A 26137-nucleotide genomic window follows, 5' to 3' on the forward strand; every position below is an offset into this window, starting at 1 on the left:
TAAAGATTCGCTTAACTCCCCCACAACAGACGTTAGACAAACTGGTCTGTAATTTCTCTCTTTCTTGCCTTTCTTAAACAATGAAGTTACATTTTCAGTTTTCCAATCCAAGGGATAATTCCTGAATTTAGAGAACTTTGGAAGATTGTGGTTAAAACATCTGCAATTTCCCAATACCTACTTTGAAAACCATCATGTGGAAACTATCAGGTCCTTGGCACTTGTCAGTCTTTAGTTCTAATTTTTCTAATAATGTTTTCTTATTTATGTTAACAGTTGTGAGTTCCCAGAATCTCAGAATAGTATCCAGACGTCACTAAAGCATCATCGTCCAGAGATCATACGATTTTGTCCTGCAAGTTTTCCCTACACTATCTTGTTTTTGATTCTGCTTTTCCATGTATACTTTAAATGTCTGTGAAGTGGCTTGCTTAGTTATTTCTTGGGGGAAGGTTTTTCCTGTCTCTTTTGGTATTTGTTATGAAGCTGTTCAGATATGCTTGTGTGCGACATTGGAGAGGCACAAACTGGTTGCTATTTTTCCTCCTCTGACTGACTGCTGGCTGAACATATGGTGGGATATCAATAGTAACTTAATAGTGAACTGATTTGTAGAACAGTTTCAGCCTACTCGGCTTTCTTCGTTGTTGCGGTGTAGGCCACTTCAGGGAATTCAGCATATACGTAACGCTGGATGTTCTGGCATAGTTGTTGAAGATGAACCATGCTGCATGCCTTTGAACCATTTCCTGTTTGTTTACAAGGTAGGCTTATTAGATGTCTCAGACTGTTGCTGCGTATTCCAGTGTGGGAGGTACCAAAGTCTTGTATGTAGCAAGCCCCACACTCTCGCCATTGGCCTGTAACAATCCCAGATTAATCCCACTGTCCCACTCTCTCCCCAAAGCCCTGTATCAATCCCAAACTAATCCCACTGCACCGCTCTCTGCACATTGAAGACTTTCGTTAGATTTCTCCTTACAAATCCTAGTATTTTGTTTGCATTATTTCCAGCATGGATTATGTATTGTACGATTGTCATGTCACTAGATAGGAAGATCCCAAGGTAAAGGCTGTGCTTGATGGATGTAGGGTTTCCTCTCATCATGCTGTATGTGAATGTCCTAGGCAGTCAGCAACTTGTTGCATGCATGGTGTGGCATTTTGACAGGTTGAAAGACATTTGCCATCTATGGAACCATTCTCTCAGTGCATTTAAGTCCTTCTGCAGCTATAATTGGTCTTCCAGCCCATGAATGGGTCCATACATGAGGCAGTTGTCTGCTTAGAGCTTTATTTTGGTGTCAGGACTGATTTTATCTTCAATATCAATTATGTACTGCTGAAACATCAGTGGACCAAGGAAAGCCCCCAGGAGAACACCCAATGTACTTGGTGCTAAATGTGACTTTTCCCCATCAACCAAAACACGTTGACTTCTCTTAGTTTGACATGTTTCTATCGACTGTAGGGTTTCATCTCTTATCCCATAATGGTTGATTTTATGCTTGAGCTTTTGATGAGATACAAAATCAAATATTTCACTAAAGTTTAGTATCTTCATTACGATTTGTGTTCCAGATTCTCAGTCAGGGTAATGCATGATCTTTTCCAGTGTTCACAATTTGCATTTCACAGGAGTGAGCTTACAAGAATCCATGCTGATAATTTTTCAGGATGTAATGTTCTTCTACATGGGCCATGTTATAGTGAGAAGTTATATGTTCTAATATTTACGGGAAGCTGAAGTGAGTGAGGTTGATCTATAGTTAACAGAGCGTGTCTTTTTTAAAGATGGGGCTGACATTAGCAGTTAACCAATTTGCTGGTAACCCCATTTCCTTTATTGGCAGGCTGTATACTTCGGTAAGTGTTAATGCTGGTTCTTCAGTAAATTCTTTCGTTATGTACTTCAGGTCTACATGCCTTGTGATCCAATCCTTTTAGAAGTTTTAATACTCCAGCAATATCTATGCCAAAGCTTGGCATGGTTTGGGTGGGGGGGTGTATCTGTTAGGACAATAGTTGGATCATTCTGGGTAAACACTGATCCATAGTGCTTCTGCTTTCCTGAAACCATCACAAAGAACCCTTGTGTTGTTTGCAATGGCATATTCCAGAACAATCTCTCCTTTTGTGCACAATACAGGACCAGAATCGTTTGGGTGCTGAGTGGAGATTTTCAGTCTTTAGTAAGTCTTGGATATGTTCATTTTGCGCATTGTCCGGATCCCATTTAATATAATTTTGACATTTGCAGGTAGCCTCCCTGTCTCTAGCTTTCCATATTTGTTTAGGCTGTAATATAAATACATTTGCATTTTCTAATATTTCTCTTTATCGTTGGGTTCACCCAGGGAATCCCTTTAACCTTTTTCTGGGCATATTGAGTTTGACAGTATAAAGCAGCCCTTGATTCAGTATTATGCAAACCAGAGGAACAGCACCTGATCTTCCGACTGAACACTTGGCAGGACTTGACATTGAGTTCAACAGCTTCAGATCATGAACTCTCTCCTCCATCCCCACCCCTTTTCCGATCCCCCTTTTCCAATAATTTATAATTTTAAAAAATATACATATTTTTCTTTTCCCGCCTATTTCCATTATTTTTAAATGTATTTCCATGCTTTGTTTTATCTCCACCTTTTAGCCTATTTCGATCCCTTCCCCCCACCCCACCCCACTAGGGCTATTTGTCACTTGCTTGTCCTGCTTTTTACCCTTAATGTCATCATTAGCACATTCTTTAGCAAATATCACCACCATCAACACCTCTTTGTCCTTTTGCCTATGACATCTTTGTCAATCTCTTCTTTGCCTCCACCTATCACTGGCCCAATATCCAGTTCTACCTGTCCCACCCCCCTCAACCAGTTTATATTTCACCTCATTTCTATATTTCTTAGTTCTGATGAAGAATCATATGGATTCGAAATGTGAACTATATTCCTCTCTGCAGATGCTGTAAGACCTGCTGAGTTTTTCCAGCTATTTTTGTTTTTGTTTCAGATTTCCAGCATCCGCAGTATTTTGCTTTTATTTCAGTATTACCTCCGTTGGAATGCTGAGTGTATTATCCTCTTCCTCTACTGGGAAAACTGATACAAAGTAATTATTCAACAAGTCTGCCATTTCCTTATTTTATTTGCAACGTTATCCACACCTGTCTTTAAAAAGTTCGACCACCCTTCTTCAAATATGATTGTAAAAACTTTTTGTGTTAACCGTGATGTCCCTCGCCAGTTTCTTTTTGTATCCCCTTTTCATAGTTCATACTATTTTTTTGTTTTTCTTTGCTGTTCTTCATATCTCCGAGTCCCCCTCCATCTACACTGTTCTTGGCATTATTGTATATTGTTTTCTTTAGTTTTATGCTATCTTTAATTTCTTTTGTCAACCATGGCAGTCTTTTATAGAAGTAGAAGGTGGGAAGCAGAGGGTAGAGATGAGAATGTTTTAGAAGGGGAAGAGGAGGATGATGGAGGGGAAGAGAAGGGGAAGAGGGTGTGAGAGTGGTTATTGGGAGGAAGAATGACAAGGTTGGTGCAGGAGATGGGAAAGGGTTGTGGGGGAGGAGAGGAGGGTTAGGGAAAGTGGTGGCTTAGGTGATGTGGGCAGGGATGGAGATGTGATTATGTCTCACTGTTATATTAAATCAAGAGTTACTCATTAACATGGAAGGGATAGGGCAATCCTTGAAGATGTCAAAGCTGTTTCTGATTGAATAAAAAGCCCTAGTCTGTTCAATCACAAGGACAGAGAAAGATTGAGTGAGTGGGCAAAACTGTGGCATATGGAATTCAATGCTGCCAAGTGTGAGGTCATTTTGGATCCAAGAAAGATAAATCAGGAGTATTTTCTAAATGGTGAGAGAGTAGAAACTGTGGAGGAGCAAAGAAATTTAGGTACACAACTCTGTAAAAACTTGTGGATAGATGGTAGATACTAAGTCCAATGGCAGGGGTACTGAACATACAGATTGTTCTTTCCTGGAATATTTTGAGCTTCATGAGTGTTGTTGGAGCTGCACTAATCCAGGCAAGTGTAGAGTATTCCATCACACTCCTGAATTATGCCTTCTCGATGGTGGACCGACTTTGTGGAGTCAGGAACTGAGTCACTTGATTGCAGATTATCCAGCCACTGATCTGCTCTAGAGCCAATTATACACACCATATGCCTCAGCTGATGCTGTATAAAAGGCTATATTTGAGCACGAGGAATTTATTAATTGGAGAAAAACGCATTATATAACCCTAAAATATAAGCAAAATACTGCAGATGCTGGAGATCTGAAATAAATTAGAAAGTGCTGGAAAAACTCAGCCGGTCTAGCAGCATCTGTTTGATAACACTCCTATGGAGTGTCTTGGGTATTTTACTGTGTTAAAGGTGCTATATAAATACAAGTAGTTGTTGTACCAATTCATCAGATTTTCAGGTTCACAAAGGGACCACAGTTCAGTTGACTAAGTTCTAGACTATTATATGTAAGTGGTTAAGTGTCCAGTGCCTGAATGTGAGTGGAGGAAACTGCTGCAACTCATTTTCAGCTTAGAAAATTGTTTTTTCTTTGTAGCTATGATACCTCAACAACTATAGTCCACTCTCTTCCCTACGCCCTAATATGTTTGCAGTAACTAGCATCTTGAGTGGCCCTGAGTTCTAGGCTGTTTTCAGAAGGAAGGCTGACTCACGCTGAATCTTATAACACAGAGGCCACATGGCTCATCGTGCATATGCCAGCTGTTGATAGAGCTATCCAATTAGTCCCACTCCCCTGCTGTTTCCCAATTGCCTTGCAAATTTTTCCTTTTCCCTTTTGAAAGCTATCGTTGAATCTGCTTCCACTGTCATTTCACACAGTGCATTCCAGAACATAACACCTTGTTGCATAAACAATAATCCTCCTCATCTGTCCTCTGGTTCTTTTGCCATTTACCTTTCATCATTATCCCCTGGCTACGACCCTGAATTGATCCAAAGAGATTGAACTGTGGTGATTGGGAGATAGTTTTTTTTTAAATTTAATGGAAAACCCAAGGAACTACTGTCTAGGAAACATTAATTCCACAGTACTCTCAGTAAACAGAGTAGTGAAAGTATATGGCAGAAGGAACAGGAGCCTAGAGTTTCTGTTCTTGAAGAAGAGTGCATAAATTATTTTAAAAGGGGTATGTTAATGGTTCTGGGGAGTAAGCAGGAGAGTGGAATTAGATATGGGGTGGTCTGTAGAAAAAGTCATCACCATGGAGCTGATGGACTGAATGCCTGATTCTGTGCTGTATTGATTGAAGGACCCCTTTTCAAATGGGTAGTAATCACAGATCCCCTCCCTCCATGCATAAATCAGCCAAAATAGACACCCAGCCACATGGGATATTAGGACAGGTGACCAAGTGTGCTTCAATCTACTTTGCATAAGACACCCTTAGGAGAAATTAAACATCTGATTTACACACAGCCTTGGGGAGAAAAAGGTGTAAAGTGGCAGAAAGACTGGGTACTGGTTTAAAACATGCATGAGGTGCCAAAGCTGGCTATAGACCTTGGCTTATCACAGCCTCAGAAGGAATATGGTTAAGATTGTTTATAATGGAAAATACATAGTGTGAGCCCACTTGCACATGTGGGAAAATAGATTTACACCTGTAGAAATAAAAATGGAACATTACGCCAACTAAGAAAACTACTGTCCCTGGAGTTCTATTTATATGAAGCTGGAGAGATATACAGCTTGTTCCAGCATCTGTACTGAACATAGCATATTGTGTACTACAAAACGTGAGGTAGTAATAGGATTCACACATTAAATCATCGACAATTCAAGATTAGGTTGGATGGATAGGCAGATGAAGGAAAAGGGGTTGAACAGATATGGAACAGTGAATAAACATGATTAGCACTGTTTTCTTGCGTGTAGGGTAAACACCAACATGGATTATTTAAACCAACTGATCCTTGTACCACTTCTGTCTAAATTATTACCATTCAGACAAATTTGTAGAAAAAGCAAGATCATAAAAAGCTTGACTAAGCTTGTAAAAAATCATTTGTTCTTCCTTCATGTACCAGAACTGAGAAGTTAAGGCTATTGGAAAAGTGTGGACAGGCTGGAGCTCTTTTCTCCAGCAAGTTGAAGATTAAGTGATGACTTTCTTAAAAATCATGAAATAATTTTATAAGGTAGACATAAAGATGTTTCATTGTGTGGAAGATCAGAACTAGGGGCCATAAATAAACCCCAGGGCAAACTTTTTTACCCAAAGAGTGGTGAGAATGTGGAACTCGCTCCCAAAGGAGATAGTTGAGACAAATAACATAGATACATTTATGGAGAAAGTAGACAAACAAGTGAAGGAAAAAGGAAAATAAGTATTTGTTAATAGGGGTTAAATGAAGTATGGTGGGAGGTGGTTTGTGTGGAGTATAAACACCAGCATAGACCCATTGGGCTGAATGGCCTATTTCTGGCTGTACATTTTGTAAAAAATGTGATCGGGTAATCACTATTTTAATGGATAAAATTCCATCTTAATGAAAAGCAGTGAGAAATATAGCAATAGGAGAGTGTAAACACACTGCTGCCCTGCCTCTGGCAGTTAAATGATTAAACAAACTGTTTTCTGATACCAAAACGGAGAAAAAGCTGAAAGGACATTTTCCATTTCTGTGCAAACATGTTTCTTTTAATATAGCATAAGTCAATGGTTCTAATACTGGTGTAATTTCCTTTTCCATCAATTTCAGTGGTATAATTTCCTTTTCCACCAGTTTCACTGGTATAATTTCCTTTTCCACGAATTGCACTGGTGTAATTTCCTTCTCCATTAAATGTACTGCAGTAAGTTCTCCCTCCACAAATTTCACAAATGTAATTTGCTTCTGCATTAACTTCACTGGTGTAATTTCCTTCTCTATCAATTTCACTGCTGTAATTTTCTTTTTCCACCAATTTCACTGCTATAATTTCCTTCTCCATCAATTTCACTGCTGTAATGTCCTTCTCCATCACTTTCGCTGGCATTGCTAAAAAAGGATACTTTGTCAAAGCTTTTCATGTTGCACTCATCAGGACAATCACAAGAATACCATTGTCCAGGGAAGCAGCAACTTTATGGTGTATGAGAAGAGAGTGCTGACTGGTTGGCAAGTGGACTCTGATTGGTAGAGGCGTTGCAACAGAGAATGCACCAGTTAATGGTGACTGACAGTTAACTGCCAAGTATTGTTTGGAATTTTAAACCAGGCAGCTTGACTCTGATTGGTCAAGGCAATGCCCTGAGGAATGAACTAGCAAATGGCTATCATTTGTTTTATTTAGCTGAAACAGGTGCAATGTGTGTACATGTTTTTTCTGTATGCAAAGAACAGGGCCCTGTGTATTAATATATGTAGCTTCCTGTACAAGCAAATGTGCCACATTGCGAGCCCGGCTGACAATCTTAAATTAGTTGTTGGCGTAATTTTTAGCACGCTAAGGATTATTTAGCAAATGTTGTCCAATCACGGGATCACATCTAATGTTGGACACTGTGTTTTGAGTTTTGCAAGGGCGGGCTGGTTGGGTCTGGTTCGTACCTTGCCCATTGCCAACAACGGCTGGGATATAAGGTCTGATACGATTCACTAGTCTTTGAGACATATGGCCTAGGTACCTGGCATCACACTGGCACTGAAATTCATATACCACGTTACTCATTTGTGAGATAGGCAGAATGTATTTTTGGCTTGATGGCAGCACCCTGATGGTGGCGAACACCACTCATGTTACTGCTGCATAGTAGCAGCATGAAACAGCTAACTTCGCCTGTTGCTTAAATTTTTGAGATACCTTGTCCTTCCAAACAATGCTTGGCAGTTAACTATCAGTCACCATTAACTGGTGCATTCTCCATGGCAATGCCTTTACCAATCAGAGTCCATTTGCCAACCAATCAGCACTCTCTTCTCATGCAGTATAAAGTTGTTGCTTCCCCTGACATTGGTATTCTTGCGATTGTCCTGAGTTCAAGACGAAAAGCTTTGAAAAAAATGTCCATTTTCAGCAATGCTCAAATTCTGTACTACCAAACAACAGTTTCACTGCTGTAATTTTCTTCTCCACCAATTTCATTGCTTTAATTTCCTTCTCCATCTATTTCACTGGTATAATTTCCCTCTTCATGAATTTCACCGCTGTAATTTCCTTCTTCAGTTTCATTGCTTTAATTTCCTTCTCCTTCAGTTTCACTGGTGTAATTTCATTCACCAATTTCAACCTCTTATCAGATTTTTTTTATTTCAGATAATCCAGCACCACAGTATTTTGTTTCTATCCCATTTTTCTGCCTTTGCTCCACATCCCTCGATACTCCTACTCAACAAAAATCTAATCCAGCACCCACAGTATTTTGCTTCTGTCCTATTTTCCTGCCTTTGCTCCCTTGATACTCTTATTCAACGAAAATCTATCAGTCTCAGCCTTGACATTTTCAATTGACTCCAAGCACCCATAACCTTTTGGGGGAAAGAGTCCCAGACCGCCATTATCTTTTGTGTGATAAAGTGCCTCCTGGATTCTCGCTTAAATGGACCCATTGTAATTTTAAGATTATGCTTTCTCACCTGGATTCCCACATCAGAGGAAATAACTTCTCTATTTTACCTTGTCACTTTTTTGTTATTTTAAACACCTCAATTACATCACCGCTCAATTAAGTAACCTCAATGGAATATAAACCAAGTTTAAGCATCCTCTCTTAATTTTTAACCGTTTAATCCCTACTATGATTATGGAATAATACTTCTATTTTATCCTTCCTGAGGTATGGGGCTTAGACTGAATGCAATACTCCAAATGAGGTCTGACAAGGCACAGTACAACTAAAGCATCATCTCCTCACTTTTGCATTCCAGTCCCTTTTGAAATAAAGACTACCTTTCAATTAGCCTCAATACATGGGGAGACCTGGCGTAATATATATGTAGCTCCCCTCTCTACCCTACCTGTAATATCAAGATCAACTGTAATGGTTCTTGCTGGCATTAGCTGATTCAGCACATGACAGGGATTGAATCTGATTTGATTGGCTGAGTATCATTCTGTCCATCTACTGGTCAGATTTTCAAGGGGGAATTCTAGCAAAGCTTTCTATCTGGACTGAAGAGAAAGTGATCAGAGCAAGGTATTGTTGTGGAGAGATGAATTAAAGCTCAATAAGTGAAGTACTTTGGATGTTGGAGGTCTGAAACAAGGAACAAAATGCAAGAGACGCTCAGCATTGTCAGGCCGAATCTGTGGATAGAGAAATGAAGTTAACATATAGTGTGAGGTTCCTTCCTCAGTTTAATTTGCATGTTTTCAACTCCATGAGAAATTAAATCCCAGTAAGATGAATACACCTCAGCAATTCAACATTCAAATTTACGTAATGAAATTCAAATCCAGTTGGCATGCAAGCTCTTAATACTTAAATTTCAAGACTGCGATTGATAGATTTTTGTTAGGTAAGAGTAATAAGGGCTACAGAACCAGTTTGGGTAAATGGAGATAAGAGACAGATCAGCTTCGATCTGATTGAATTCCTGTTCCAATGCTCTGAAATACAGTGAGATTAAAGAATTTTAAAATGTGAATTAACTCTACAAAATTGCACAAGACAGACATGTAATTATGTATCAATGAGCTTTTAAGTGACAACTATTCTCTTAAAGCCTGTTTTTCTGATCTGTTTTGCAGGCCGCATCTCCCAGCAAAGTCGCACTTGGAATTTACTGCGGTTTGGTAGCTCTCCTTTTTACTGCAATAAAGACGATTAATTATCGGCTTCACCTTATGTTTGAGGAAGGAGAAATAATACATCACAATGACCAAACTGTTATTTCCACAAAGGACAGGGTTGTATCTGGAGAAAGAGACAATAGTGAACAAGAATCATTGCCTTCTGTTAGTCCTGGGTAAGACAGAGCAAATACAAAATTTTCCTTACATAGTTGTCAAGAATTATTTATACATAATGTCTAGATATATACAATATGAGGATTCATTTTGTTTGTGGTGTTGATCATGGCTCAGTGGGTAACGCTCCTTCCTCTAAGTCAGAAGGCTATGGATTCAAGTTCAGTTCAAGAGATGTGAAAACATAATCGAGACTGATGGTTCCAATGCGGTACCGAGGATGTGCTGCACTGTTGGAGAGGCCATCTTTTGGGTGGGATGTTAAACTGAAGCTCCATCTGTTCTCAGTTGGATGCTTCTCCCGCTGAGGTATGCCTGACAACATGAACTGTAGCTGTGAGCATGCTCTTGCACTAGACTGCCAGCTGTTCCTTAGGTTTAGTGACAGTTGTGGCTGGGTGAGTAGCACTTTCACTCTGAATCAGAGGTCATGGGTTCTAGTCCCACTACAGAAACTTGAATACAAAATTCGGGCTGATAACTTTGAATACAGTGTGAAGGTGTGCTGCACTGTTGGAGGGGAGTTACCGAGGAGCTGCTGCACTGTTGGAGTGTTGCACTGTTGGAAGGGAGGTACTGAGGGAGTGCTGTACAGTTAGGCAGTACTGAGGGAGCGCTGCAATATCAGAACAGCAGGGGGCTACATCCATTGGAGGGATTATACTGAGGGAACATTGCACCTGTCGAAGGGACAGTACTGAGTTAGCGCTGCACCCATCGGAGGGAAGCAAGTCTGAGGGAGTGCAGCAGTGTTGGGGGATGGTACTGAAATTTGGATAAGCAGATTTTGCAATTGGTTTTTCTACTTGGATGTTTTCTTAGTCAAGTAAGTAGGTTATAAAATTGTCTGAATCACTGAAGGCAGTAAGACAGAACCTGCAGTTAGTGTGAATAGATTATGGCAGTGACTACTGAGATTTAAGGTTTACAATCACGTATAAAACCATTTGTTTTCAATCGGTCTTGAGCAACAAGGTTTATAATACCTTGACGGAAGAGCTGTTCTCTGATTTGTAGTCTTCAGGTAACTTGTTCTGCAATACAAAATAAGACAAGAATTACTTAAAAACTGGAAGTTAATATCTTGTGGTGAGATTTGTAATCTTCGTAAGGTTGTAAGACAGTAAAATGCATAGAAATTAAGAACAGCTAGGAAATCTCTCCTAATGAATGGATCATTTAGGGTCATGTGGGTTTTTGTTTCAACAGAATTCTGCAATTCAGTTTAAAACATGGAAATAAAAACCTGGTCAAAGTGAGCATGAAGTTGTCGGATTGTTATTAAAAACCAAAGTGATTCACCATTGTTCTTTAGGGAAGAAAACAAAAAAAAGTAACATTCATGCGACACAAGTGTAAGGCAATGACCATCTCCAACAAGAAAAAATCTAACCATCTCCCCCTGACACTCGATATCATTACCACCGCTGAATCCCCACTAATGATACCTGGGGCTTACCATTAACCAGAAACTGAAGATGAGGTGAGAGTGACTGGCCTTGACATCAAGGCAGCATTTGATTGGGTGTGGCATCAGGGAGCCCTGGCAAAACTGGAGTCAATGGGAATCAGGGAGAAAGCTCTCCGCTGGTTGGAGTCATACCTAGCACAAAGGAAGATGGCTGTGGTTGTTGGAAGTCAATCATCTCAGTTCCAGGACATCAGTGCAGGAGTTTCTCAGAGTGGACCATCTTCAGCTGCTTCATCAATGACCTTTCTTCCATCATAAGATCAGAAGTGGGGATGTCCGTTGATGATTGCACCATGTTCAGCACCATTTGCAATGCCTCAGATACAGAAGCAGTCCATGTCCAAATGCAGCAAGACGTGGACAATATCCAGGCTTGGGCTGTCAAGTGGCAAGTAACATTCGTGCACACACAAGTGTCAGGCAATGACCATCTCCAACAAGAGAGAATCTAACCCCTTGACATTCAATGGCATTACCATCACAGAATCCCCCACTATCAATATCCTGGGGGTTACCATTGACCAGAAACTGAACTGGACTAGCCTTATAAACACTGTGGCCACAAGATCAGGTCAGAGACTAGGAATCCTGTGGCGAGTAACTCACCTTCTGACTCCCCAAAGCCTGTCCACCATCTACAGGGCACAAGACAGGAGTGTGATGGAATATTCACCACTTACCTTGATGAGTGCACTCCCAACAACAGTGAAGAAGCTTGACAAAATCCATGGCAAAGGAGCCCACTTGATTGGCACCCCATCCACAAACATTCACACCCTCCACCACCAATGCATTGTGGCAGCAGTGTGTATCATCTTCAAGATACACTGCAAGAACTCACCAAAGCTCCTTAGACAGCATCTTCCAAACCTATGACTGCTACCATCTAGAAGGACAAGGGCAACAGACACATGGGAGCACCACCACTTGGAAGTTCCCCTCCAAGTCACTCGCCATCCTGACTTGGAATATATCGTTGCCATTCCTTCACTGTTGTTGGGTCAAAATCTTGGAACTCCCTTCCTAACAGCACTGTGGGTGTACCTACATTACATGGACTGCAGTGGTTCAAGAAGGCAGCTCACCACCACCTTCTCATGGGCAATGTGGTTGGCTCTGCTGAACAAGGGTAATTAAGGATGGGCAATAAATGCTGGCCTGGCCAGCGACACCCACATCCCATGAATGAATTTTAAAAAAGAAGCTTGACACCATCCAGGAGAAAGAAGTCCGCTTGATTGGCACCCCATCCACCATGTTAAACATTTACTCCCTCCTCCATTGACGCACAGTGGCAGCAGTGTGTACTATCTACAAGATGCACTGCAGCAACTCAACAAGACTCCTTCAGCAGCAGCTTTTAAACCTGCGTCCTCTACCACCTCAAAGGACAAGGGCAGCAAATGCATGGGAACACCACCACCTGGAAATTTCCCTCCATGCCGCACTCCATCCTGACTTGGAACTATATAACTATATTGCCGTTCCTTCAATGTTGGTCAAAATCCTGGAACTCCCTTCCTAACAGCACTGTGAGTGTACCTACACCACATGCCTGCAGCTGTTCAAGAAGGCAACTCACCACCACCTTTTCAAAGGCAATTAGAGATGGACAATAAATGCTGGCCTAGACAGCAATGCCAAAGAATTTTTAAAAAAACCTACTGCCCTTGCCCTTTTGAGCCTATATCAGACTTCGAAGGTACAGGAACATGGTTGACTATGGAAAGCTTACTGAATTTACTCAGTTGTATCAAATAAAAGGCTCAGCACCACCTTTTCAGGGTAGCAATGGATGAGCAATAAATGCCTGCTTACCAGTGCTGAGAATGGGGGGAGATAAAATGAAAAGGGCTCAGTATTGTACGAAATTCCCTGGGATGTTTTGTCTGAGCTTTAACTGAAATGCAAGTTCCTAAATTCAATTAAAGGGGAACTATTAATTTTATTTACATAGGAATAGAAGGCGGCCCTTCAGCTCCTCAAGCTCACTCCGCCGTTCAATTAGATCATAGCTAATCTGTATCCTAACTCAATCCTTGGATTTATATCCTTTCATAACGTTATTTGGAAAAAATCTATCGATCTTAGATTTAAGATTATTAATTGAACTAGCATCTACTGTTTTTTATGTGAGAGAATATCACACTTTGCAAAATGAAGAGTTTCCCAACTTCTCTCCTGATTGGCCTGGCTCTGATTTTAAGGTTATGTCACCCTGTCCTTGACTGCCTCACCAGCAGTAAAAGTTTCTCTATCTACCCTGTCATTTTTTTCAACCTTCCTAACAGCAGTGTGGGTATACCTACAACATATGGACTGCTGTGGTTCAAGAGCATGGCTCACTACCACCTTCTCAAGGTCAGTTAGGTATGGGCAATAAATGTTGGCCTATCCAGTGATTCCCACATCCTTTGAAAGAATTTAAAAAAAAATCCTTTCATAATCCTAAAAACCTCAATCAATCACCCCTTAACCCTCAATATTCCAAGAAATACAAGCCTAGTTTATACAATATCTCCTGTTGTGGAGGCAGCAGGCTATTTGGCTGCTGGCTGGAGAGACAGCCATAACCCTGTGTGGCCTCTGTTTGGAAAGGCCCACTGCACTTTGTTCCACTCAGGCATTTGACAGGCCAGCGGCAGGCCTTCCCCTGAGATTAATAACCTGGAGGCAGAAGCCCCACTCACTGAGAGCTGCCAGCCAACCAGAGGCTCTATTAAGCAGCGGTGAGTGCTGCTGGGGTGACACCCATGCTAGGCCTAATATTGTTGCAGTTTCCTAGGTCACAGATGAGTGATGACAGGAGGAGTTTTGTGGGGTGGAGGTCAAGGGGGAAGCTGTGGGAGGGCGGTTGGTGGCAACTGTGAACAGTGCTCCAGATGAGGTTTAACTAGGGCTTCGTATGGCTAAAGCCAAATTTCCTCTCCTTTATATTCTACCCCTCCATTTATAAAGACTAATATTCCATTAGCCATTTTGATTACGTTTTGTATCTGACTACCATCTTTTTGTGATATGTGTATATGGACCCCTAAATCACTTTGAGCCTTCACTGTTCCTAGCTTTTCACTATTTATCCTTTATCAGGCATTTCATAGATGTAAGATACTGAACACTGGATGAAGGGACTTATTTATTATTTATTAATCTTTAACCACATCTGGAGTACTGGATCAAGGAGTTTGTTCTTCAGGGAAGATCAGCAGAAGGGTTAAAATTCGCAACAAAAACAAAAACAGAATTACCTGGAAAAACTCAGCAGGTCTGGCAGCATCAGTGGAGAAGAAAAGAGTTGACGTTTCGAGTCCTCATGACCCTTCGACAGAACTTGAGTTCGAGTCCAAGAAAGAGTTGAAATATAAGCTGGTTTAAGGTGTGTGTGTGGGGGGCAGAGAGAGAGAGAGAGAGAGAAGTGGAGGGGGGGGGTGTGGTTGTAGGGACAAACAAGCAGTGATAGAAGCAGATCATCAAAAGATGTCAACAACAATAGTACAAAAGAACACATGGATGTTAAAGTTAAAGTTGGTAATATTATCTAAACGAATGTGCTAATTAAGAATGGATGGTAGGGCACTCAAGGTATAGCTCTAGTGGGGGTGGGGAGAGCATAAAAGATTTAAAAAAAAAATCCTTTTTAAAAAATATTTAAAAAAAAAAAATTTTTTTTTAAAAGTAATGGAAGTAGGTGGGAAAAGGAAAATCTTTATAATTTATTGGAAAAAAAAAGGGAAGGGGGAAACAGAAAGGGGGTGGGGATGGGGGAGGGAGCTCACGACCTAAAGTTGTTGAATTCAATATTCAGTCCGGAAGGCTGTAAAGTGCCTAGTCGGAAGATGAGGTGTTGTTCCTCCATTTGCGTTGGGCTTCACTGGAACAATGCAGCAAGCCAAGGACAGACATGTGGGCAAGAGAGCAGGGTGGAGTGTTAAAATGGCAAGCGACAGGGAGGTTTGGGTCATTCTTGCGGACAGACCGCAGGTGTTCTGCAAAGCGGTCGCCCAGTTTACGTTTGGTCTCTCCAATGTAGAGGAGACCACATTGGGAGCAACAAATGCAGTAGACTAAGTTGGGGGAAATGCAAGTGAAATGCTGCTTCACTTGAAAGGAGTGTTTGGGTCCTTGGACGGTGAGGAGAGAGGAAGTGAAGGAGCAGGTGTTGCATCTTTTGCGTGGGCATGGGGTTGTGCCATAGGAGGGGGTTGAGGAGTAGGGGGTGATGGAGGAGTGGACCAGGGTGTCCCGGAGGGAGCGATCCCTACGGAATGCCGATAGGGGGGGGTGAAGGGAAGATGTGTTTGGTGGTGGCATCATGCTGGAGTTGGCGGAAATGGCGGAGGATGATCCTTTGAATGCGGAGGCTGGTGGGGTGATAAGTGAGGACAAGGGGGACCCTATCATGTTTCTGGGAGGGAGGAGAAGGCGTGAGGGTGGATGCGCGGGAGATGGGCCGGACACGGTTGAGGGCCCTGTCAACGACCGTGGGTGGAAAACCTCGGTTGAGGAAGAAGGAGGACATGTCAGAGGAACTGTTTTTGAAGGTAGCATCATCGGAACAGATGCAACGGAGGCGAAGGAACTGAGAGAATGGGATGGAGTCCTTACAGGAAGCGGGGTGTGAGGAGCTGTAGTCGAGGTAGCTGTGGGAGTTGGTGGGTTTGTAATGGATATTGGTGGACAGTCTATCACCAGAGATTGAGACAGAGAGGTCAAGGAAGGGAAGGGAAGTGTCAGAGATGGACCACGTGAAAATGATGGAGGGGTGGAGATTGGAAGCAAAATTAATAAATTTTCCCAAGTCCCGACGAGAGCATGAAGCGGCACCGAAGTAATCATCGATGTACCAGAGAAAGAGATGTGGAAGGGGTCCGGAGTAGGACTGGAACAAGGAATGTTCCACATACCCCATAAAGAGACAGGCATAGCTGGGGCCCATGCGGGTACCCATAGCCACACCTTTTATTTGGAGGAAGTGAGAGGAGTTGAAGGAGAAATTGTTCAGCGTGAGAACAAGTTCAGCCAGACGGAGAGTAGTGGTGGATGGGGATTGTTCGGGCCTCTGTTCGAGGAAGAAGCTAAGGGCCCTCAGACCATCCTGGTGGGGGATGGAGGTGTAGAGGGATTGGACGTCCATGGTGAAGAGGAAGCGGTTGGGGCCAGGGAACTGGAAATTATTGATGTGACATAAGGTGTCAGAGGAATCACGGATGTAGGTGGGAAGGGACTGGACAAGGGGAGAGAGAAGGGAGTCAAGATAACGAGAAATGAGTTCTGTGAGGCAGGAGCAAGCTGAGACGATCGGTCTACAGGGGCAGTTCTGTTTGTGGATTTTGGGTAGGAGATAGAAGCGGGCCGTCCAAGGTTGGGCGACTATCAGGTTGGAAGCTGTGGGAGGGAGATCCCCAGAGTAGATGAGGTCAGTGACAGTCCTGGAAACAATGGCTTGATGTTCAGTGGTGGGATCATGGTCCAGGGAGAGGTAGGAGGAAGTGTCTGCGAGTTGATGCTCAGCCTCTGCGAGGTAGAGGTCAGTGCGCCAGACAACAACAGCACCACCCTTGTCAGCGGGTTTGATGACAATGTCAGGGTTGGACCTGAGAGAATGGAGTGCAGTAAGTTCAGAGAGAGACAGGTTAGAATGGGTGAGAGGAGCAGAGAAATTGAGAAATTAAAATTCGCAAACTGTTAGCAATGAGGTTATGGTCAAGAAGGAATTGGCAATCCATGGGAACATTTATATGCCTGTAGATTATGAATTGATGGAAAACCCAGCACATGGGGCTTTACAAAGCAAAAAGCATTAAACTAGGGCACATCTTACCGTTAGAATGCACAAACTTAACAGGCCAAGGGTTAACCTGAACCCAGAAGGATTCATTGAACTTCAATTAAATTATACTCTGAGAAATATTCGGAATGCTGCATAGCAAAGTGTAGTGGAAATCTGGAACTGTCGAACCTCAAAAGGCTGTGGATGCTGTTTGTTAAATAAACTTTCAAAACTGAAATCGATAGATTTTTATTGGGTAAGGGTATCAAGGGATATGGAGCAAAGACAGGTAAATGGAATTGTGATGCAGATCAGCCAAGATCTAATTAAATAGTGCTACGGGCTTGAGGGGCATCTTCCTATGTTCTCAACATGTCAATGTGTTTTTTTAAATTATGAAAAATGTGATCAGTCAGTTATCCAGGATAAAGGCAAGCCTCAGTGACTCTCGATGGAGATTCTTGAAGTGCACTCTTTCCTTACATTTGTATCTGTCTCAGGTTAGTTGTAAGCTGTCTGTAGCTCAGTGTCATATTGATGGTGATTGTGAAGAACAGTTTGACCAAGGCAGTCACTTAAGGGAAGACCTATTACAATGAGAGGTAATGGTGTACAGCCAAAACAAGATAACAGTACAGGTCTGTAAAGCCTTGGGTCTGGTCTGTGCTGTTAGCTGATCTCAGTTGTGGAGTAACTAGGGTTCTTCAATTCATATTAGCATCATTGGCTAGGGGTTTTGAGTCTCACTGTTGTCCGAAAGAAAGAAAAAGTAGAAATAACTTAAATTTCTATAGCACCTTTCATGATCTCAGAATGCACAAAATGCTTCATGGCCAATGGAGTATTTTTGAAGTGCAGTCACTGTTGTAATGTATGTAATCGAGTGACTCCAGCAATGCGAGTCACTGTTAAGCTCACACATGATTAATGGCTGATTGAGTGAGGGTGCAGTTGGAACTAGAACTAGGAACACAGTCCATAACTTCAGAAGAGAAAGAGAATTGGGAGCTGATAGCAGATGGGAAGCCATGTCCTTGATTGGAATAACCCTGCTGTTTTCACCTGGTCTGGGTCAATATGTGACCTCACTCCCATAACCAAAGTGGTTGAGTCTTAACTGTCCTCTGAAGTGGCCTAGCAAACCACTAACCAGGAATCAGTGTTAAATTCCATCTTTGCCAATGATACTCTCATCCCAAGAATGATTTATTTTTTTAAAAAAGAAATCTCTGGAGAAGGGTTTGGAACCATGATATTCTGGCTCAGAGGTGAGTGTGTCACCATTGAACCACGACTGAAACCACAACCGCAATTTATCAAAGTTGTTGCACCCTTTTTACAATGAATGGTTTCAGAATAATCCTGGGCCCTCCTGCCAGGGTCTGAAGCACTGTTGCGCTCGATGATGGAGTAGGATGACCCAATCCTCTCAAATCAACTCCATGGTCGATGGTAATTTGCTTTGTGAAAAGTAAAATGTTTGTTGAAAAAACAGTGTATTACCACAAGATGTAAGGAGACCATCTACTACTTAGATAATTATATAGGTATTACATACAATTTACTATACAGCAACAGGCTATTCAGTCCAACAGATCTGTGCCGTTGTTTATGCTCCTCACGAGCCTCCTCCTACACCGCTTCATTTAAATCAATCACCTGTTCCTTTCACCCTCATGCTTATCTAGTTTCCCCTTAAATGCATCTATGTTATTCACCTCAACCACTCCATATGGTTGTGAGTTCCACATTCCTACCATTCTCTGGGTAAAGAAGTTTCTCCTGAATTTCGTATTGGATTTAACAGTAACTATTTTGTATTTACAGCCTCTAGTTTTGGTTTTGCCCACAAGTGGAAACATCTTCAGCAGGTTTACCCTATCAAATCCCTTCATAATCTGACAACGTACCCTCTTTTTTTTTTGTAGTGCACAGGAGCTTTGTTTAAGCATATGTGCCCTTCATTTTTTTTTGCAAGGCCATGGGTGCATGGTCACTTGTAAGGGCTGACCTGTGAGCAGCCTGCAACGGAACTTTTGGCTTCCTGCATGACCATGCTGCTTCAAGGAAACATTGCCATTAGGCAACCCCTCTGTACAGGCTCCTTTCTAGAGGACAACAACTGTATACAGTATTCCAGATATGGTTTTATTAAGGCCCAGTACAGCTGCAGTGAAACTTCCCCACTTTTATACGCGATTCCCCTTGCAGTAAATGCACCTTTGGGAAGTTTTCTAAGTCTTCTATAGTAAAGACAGACACAAAATATCTGTTCAATGCTTCCGCTATTTCCTTTATCAATTCCACAGGCTCACTCTCCAGAGGACCAACACTAGCTTTAGTTACTCTTTTCCTATCTAATTGTTGAAATTCTTAATACTTGTTTTTATATTACTAGCTAGATTTCTCTCATACTATACTTCCTCCCTCTTTCTTATTTTCCATTATTGGTTGGTTTATGCTAACCATGCAAATGCTGTCACGTTATTATGAGCAATTCAAATCACGGAATCCATGAAGACCAGACCTGCTTTAGACCCAGCAATTGACTTAATGGAAAGGAAAACCAGACAGCTTGTATAAAGGGCAGCCAGCTTGCCGCCATTTGAAAATCATCCCCATTCTGCAGCCATGTTGGATTCTGACAGATTGTTCACTGGGGAGAAATGTTTAAATAGAATCATGAACTGACTTTATTTACACTCGGCATCACTGAGTCCCAAATTTAATTTAATTATCCTTTTGAACTCTGTCCTTGAGAAAAACAAACAGAAAGCAGAGCAGGCCTGCAAGCAAAGAAGAGAAAAAAAATACAGCAAATCAAGTCATAACACAGCAGTGGAACATAGAGGAGGAACAATTAAATAAAATAACATCAGAAGATGTAAGAGCGGGTGTGCCTGGCAATGAGCTTATAAAAGAAGGGAGGTTTGAGACAGAGGAGACCTGGGAGGGAGAAAGCTTTTGAGAACAACATACTAAGCATCACTTAGCAACAGTGGGTAGCAGCAAGAACTGCAGTCAGATCCAGGAGCAATGCCCTGGGAGAACAATTCATTTCTAAGTGCAATGTGACTGTTTAAATTATTTCTTCAGTGCAAATATTGACAGTTTATTTGTGGTGGATACTGGCATTTTATGATTCCTGCAATCATGCATTGTATTCACATGCAAATTCAATCATGACAGCTTTTTAAAACTCTCCTCCTTCTTGCACCAACATTTTATGTCAGTTATGTAGTCTTTGTGATTGCTATTTCCTGATAATTACAGTTATATAATTATTACATATTTTTAAAAATGCACGTCACGCACTTTTTTTCAGCTAGCGCAAACTATGCACATCAGACAGTCTGAACTCCTCCAGATTGAACTCCCTAACTGCCGAGTGATAGCCTACTGCAATAAATCCGCATCACTGGGCATACAGGACTGCTCACAGAGACAAAGGCCTTGTATTAACAAGAGTATAATTTATATTCATTTGTTTATCTCTCACACTAACCAATTTGATGTTAGGAATGGATGGAATTTTTGTGATTATACAGAATAATAAGCCAACAGTGAGTTAGTCATTACTCTAGGAACCCCCTTCCTTTTATTTCTGGCAAAGCATTCTGTATCTTTGTATGTTTACCGACACACCACAATTCATCAGTTTCATGGGAGATGTCACAAAAAGAATTAAATAAATGGGCAAAAATACAGCTGCCTTACGTCAAGTTAAACCATTGTCTCAGGGCAGGGAGAAAGTTACAGACAGAAAAGTACAGGGAAGTAAAATTTCCACTCATTTGTCTACTGGTGCACACCAGGAGAGCAAAATCATGAAACTGTGCAATCCCACTCCTTGATTTTCGGTGCACTGAGTTAGTGGATGCAGAATCAAGGACTGGGAGTGGCATCTTTCTATAGGGTAAAATATCATTGTCAAAAGACAGCCTTATCAAATATTTAATGAGAGTCTAAATTGGGTGGGGGATCAAAGGGATCATAGGCAATGTGACTTCATCCACAAATCAGGTTAAATCCATATAAAAGCAAACCAAGCACTGTGATTAATATCTAGATAGATAGCATTCAAAAACAGAGAAGTTATGTTAAAAACAAAAAAACTGCGGATGTTGGAAATCCAAAACAAAAACAGAATTACCTGGAAAAACTCAGCAGGTCTGGCAGCATCGGCGGAGAAGAAAAGAGTTAACGTTTTGAGTCCTCATGACCCTTCGACAGTTCTGTCGAAGGGTCATGAGGACTCGAAACGTCAACTCTTTTCTTCTCCGCCGATGCTGCCAGATCTGCTGAGTTTTTCCAGGTAATTCTGTTTTTGTTTTGAAGTTATGTTAAACTTGTGTAGAAACTCAGTTGGACCACATTTGGAGCACTGTGAACAGTTCTGGTCTCCATGTAAAAAGAACATGGTAACGCTGGAGGAGATGCAAAAAGGGGTGGAATTATGTCAGTGGTGTGCCGTTCCCAACAGTGGAACAGGAAGTGGGCACCACTTTTGCTCCCTTGCTTTATCCCATTTCTCATGTGTTTATAATTAAAGTTTAAAGTACTGTGATGTCACAGCCGATGGTAAATACTGAGTTGTTCAAATCCCAGAGAGAAACTTGAGACAACTGCACAACTATTTTATCAATTTGTATGTTTCGAAATGCGAGCTTTGAATTCAGTAGTAATAAGACCACCACTAACAGGTTTTTCCAAAACTAGATTAAACATTTATTAATAAGAGAAATGATTTTAAGCACATACATATGTCTACAAATTACTACTATAATAACTACTAAATCCCCATATTAATCTGACTCCCAGTTACATTTTCGTTAAGGGAACGGTAAGACACATAGATTTTAAAAGACCCAGGCAAAGAAACATGATACCCTGACAACCCAATTCAAAGTGAGTTTCCTTAACTTCAGTTCTTTGTAGACAGCAGCTTGAGGTGTAGATACTGAAGGCTTTTCACACTTGTTAGGCCTTAAAATGCCTACCCTTGCACACAGCCTTTGCTCCTTTATACATATTTTCCCCTTTGAATGCAGATTCCCATTGTTTCACTATGTCTTTGGACTTTACCTATCTGATAATAAAAATCTCTCATAGTACTAAATTTTGCCAGTAACCTTTGGGAAAAATAAACACACTGTTTCTGAACTTTACCTGGCCAGGTGACACCTTTCACCCTTGCCTTGAAAACAATCTAGTCTGGTTTATTTAAAAATGCTAATGTTCCCTTGACACCTATGTTTACCTACTTAATGAGTAGAACTTTCTCCCCTTCTGGGGGGGTTGGGCATGGGCAGGCGCACAGCTGATTGGTGCCCCTGATCGGCTGAGCACTGCCATTTTACATGACACATAGCGTGACGTGGGCCCGGAAGCGCTGAACGCTCTCTGCAGGCGGGGGGAGTAGATTGAGTTGGGGAGTACATTCCTTCGTGCATGCACCCTAAAGAGAGCAGAAATCTCCCTGAAGCTCAGAGCTGCCTCAGGGAGATTAGCTTTACATATAAAACATTGAATAAAGGGAGAAGAAAATTTTGAGGACATGTACCCTCATTTGAAACTGTAACATGAGCTGGAACATGTCCATTAATGTTAATAAAGATTTTTCCAACACTTTAAAAACGTTCATGAAACCTCATCCCGCCCATGGATGAGGTTCCATGAAAAATGCGAAGGCCAGCTGGGCTCTTCGCCTGCCTGCCAAACTTAAGGTTGGACTGGCAGCTCAAGTCAATGATTTAGTTGATTGTTAAATGGCTTTAATAGGCCTTTGACAATTTGGTCGGCTGCGTGCCCGCCGTACTGAAAATCTGTATGATGGGTGGTGACATCAGGACGCACGCCCGACGTCACCCCGTGTCATTTTATGTGTTGATGAGCGGGGCCTGCTCTTTAAAACAGCTATCCAATTAAAACCACTCTCCTGTTTTTTCCCTGCACCCCTGCAATTTTTTTGTTTTCCTTTATCCAATTCTGTTTTGAAAGTTATTATTGAATCTACTTTCACCTCCCTTTCTGGCAATCTATTCCAGATCATAACAATTCATCAATATGCAATACATTGGCTAAACTATTTATGCTAATGTAATTCGGTGCTTCAGTCTTTCTTCATTTGTGAAGGGTTGTTAAGACGTAATGTAACTGTAAAATCTTGCCTAGATCCATGCTTATGGTGTCACAAATGTTTTGATGTGTGGCTGTTTTTTTGGCTTACACTTTCTGATTGACTATATCTTGCTGAAGTCGCAGGAATCGTTTGCAAGGTATTCAATTGACTGAGTTCAACAGGGATAGTTCAAAACCACCAGTCCGCCACAGTTCTTGGCAGTCCATGCTGGACCCTGGGGTTAGCGACAACTCCGTAAGTACCTTGACGACTTGACATAATTTGCATAATGAATGAATGGTTTGCTCAGTGTAGCAGCAGTGAATGTGTCAATTTTCGTGCTGATTTGTTTTCATGCAAATTTGAGTTTCATGCAATATCAGAGTTATTACATTAATGCAGTAGAATAGTGTGAGAGCTGGGCTTTGTAAAAAAAAACACACCTATTTCTGAAACACAAGTCAGGCGTGTGTGTGCATGCGTATATATCTACATGTAATGCTTTAGCAAAAATTAACAGTCCTGACAGTGGTAGTTTGTAAATGTTTCCACTTATTTCTAATTCAGAGTGAAGATGCAGGGCTCTTTTTGTGAACAATTAAGAATTCCATCACTGTAATCCTACCTATCCACCTACATATTGGTAAATGTGTGGAGATTCCCATTCAAAGTGGATAATACTTTGTCCATCAACTTATGAAAAAGCTGTTGTGAAAAGTTGCTGTTAAATTAGAGGAATTAAGCCAGCACCACTATTTTAATATAACTTGGTTTTCTTTTTTTCTATATTTCTGCTCTTGGACAAAATACATTTTTGTTTGAGCAATGTTTATTTATGATATCCAAGAAACTAACTGAAAGGATTTGACATGCAGCAGTTAATTCAACTTGCATAGTTGAAATGACAATATCTGAAAGCAATAGATTCATAATTGTATCTTCAATTTCACCCCCTGTTCAGGTTAGATGCAGTTACTCTTTCCCAACTAATTTCCTGAATTCCATCAATGTTCACACCAGATATGCCTAAGTAAACAAGCAGAAAAAATGAGAGTGTACTAATTTAGTCAGAGTTGTTTTTTTACTTTAAGTAGACAGAATGGTGAACTAATTAATCCAAACAAATACCCCTTCAATTTAGCATCACATCATTATTTCAATGAGTTTTGAGAGTGTATTTGGGCAAAATATTTCTCCAACTCAAAACAGTGCAATCTTCTCAGACTGGTTTAAAAGAAATTGGAAGATTTTACACCCAAACTAATATTGTGGATTAGCAGCATTGTAATTCCTCATAATTAACAGAAAATCAGGACTGAGCTTAAAAAAGCTTGATTTAATTTTGTAGTAAGATTAGGCTTAAAAAATTTAAGTATTGGCAAGCGCTTCAGCTACACCATGGAAGTTTTTTTTTAGCCTGTTCCCAATGAGGTACTGAAATCTTTGTTTCTTCCAAATAGGATCTGCCGACAAACCCTAAAGATGCAGAAGCATTCAAAGGTATTTCAATATACCCTTCTACTATGTTTTCATCCCCCTCGTCCTTCCTGTCCTGAATGTATAAAATTGTTTCACTTCTGTATCTTGGCCCAGGTGCTTTAGAATTCCACAGACCTGCTAAACCTGGCATGGGTTATGGAGTCTTCTCTGAAACATTGACTCTGTTCCAATTACCTTAAGCCAACTTGACTCCAAAGAGATCCTCACACTTGCCTCTTGCACTCCCCTCACCCTACAATGCTCTATCACATCTCCAAGGAAGATGGTCATCAATTGATCATTAGCTAACTGATGAAGGCAGGTTTAAACCAACCCCAGGCAAACCACAGATGCCAGGAGCTCCTGTTGAGCACCACAACTCATCAGTAGGTATCTGAGTGTATTGAAGGGAAAGAGTAGTGTGGTAGCTGAAAGCTGAGTGGTTTTGGTAGAGGGTTCTAAAGGACTAAAGAATTGGCTGCTAACAGTGGCTTAGAGAGGTCGGGAACAAGTGTAGACAGAAGAATGGAGAGGTGTTTGACACAGTTTGCCAAAGTGAATGGGGAAGAGCTATGGAAGTATTTTAAAATGGATCCAGTGGGATGTAGGGAGCCAATGGAGTTAGCACAGAGGGTGTGATGGGTGGATGGATGAGAATTTCTCCAGGAGAGAACACACTTGTGAAGGTGGGGATGCTGACTAATAGAGTTCTGAAGGAATCCAAGCTCTCAAGATGATTCAGGTATTGATGAGAAGGATGTGTAAGAAGTCTGTAGAGGTGGATGAGGCAGTCTTGACAACAGACTGGATGTGGAGCTGGTAGCAACAGCTGAGAGACGAACTGAGTTTATGCATCCGTGCTTAGCATGAGCAGCCTATGAGTGAGACTGATGAAGTTGGAACCAGAGGGGCAGTAACTACTGATAGGAGCTGAGCACTATGGCTTTAGTTTTTCCAACTTTAAGCTGAAGAAGGTTTTGACTCATTCTGGATTTTACATAGATTGATATAGAATGTACAGCGTAGAATCAAGCTATTTGCCCCATCTGGTCTGTGCTGGTGCTTTTGCTCCACAGGAGGCTCCTGTTCATTTCCCCTTATCAGTATATCTTTCTAAGTCTTTCCCTCTCATGTACTCAAATGTATGTAGACTAATCGCCTCAACAGCATTTTGTGATAGAGTTCCATGTTCTAGCCAATCTCTGACAATCGTTGGAAAGGTTGCTGATCGGGAAGATGGAAGATCATTTATTTGAGGAGTTGGGAGAAGAAAGAGGATCAGCTAGTCGGGGGGTGGGGGGAATATATATAATGAGAGATTGGAGTTTGTGACTATAAAGTAGAAAGGCCTCG

The 26137-nt window shown here is 41.3% G+C and overlaps 1 protein-coding gene across 1 annotated transcript in view; it reads left to right on the forward strand.

Annotated features, from left to right (window-relative positions):
- The window catches only part of pcnx2 (pecanex 2), a 215934-nt gene that overhangs the window by 19823 nt on the left and 169974 nt on the right, over positions 1 to 26137 (forward strand). Inside the window, exons 2-4 of the mRNA XM_041188107.1 lie at positions 9725 to 9942; positions 23443 to 23560; positions 24766 to 24805. Of these exons, the coding sequence (XP_041044041.1) occupies positions 9725 to 9942; positions 23443 to 23560; positions 24766 to 24805 (376 nt within the window). The remainder of the gene's footprint in view (positions 1 to 9724; positions 9943 to 23442; positions 23561 to 24765; positions 24806 to 26137) is intronic.

The sequence above is a fragment of the Carcharodon carcharias genome, chromosome 5 (assembly GCF_017639515.1).
Source record: "Carcharodon carcharias isolate sCarCar2 chromosome 5, sCarCar2.pri, whole genome shotgun sequence".
Taxonomy (NCBI): Eukaryota; Metazoa; Chordata; class Chondrichthyes; order Lamniformes; family Lamnidae; genus Carcharodon; species Carcharodon carcharias.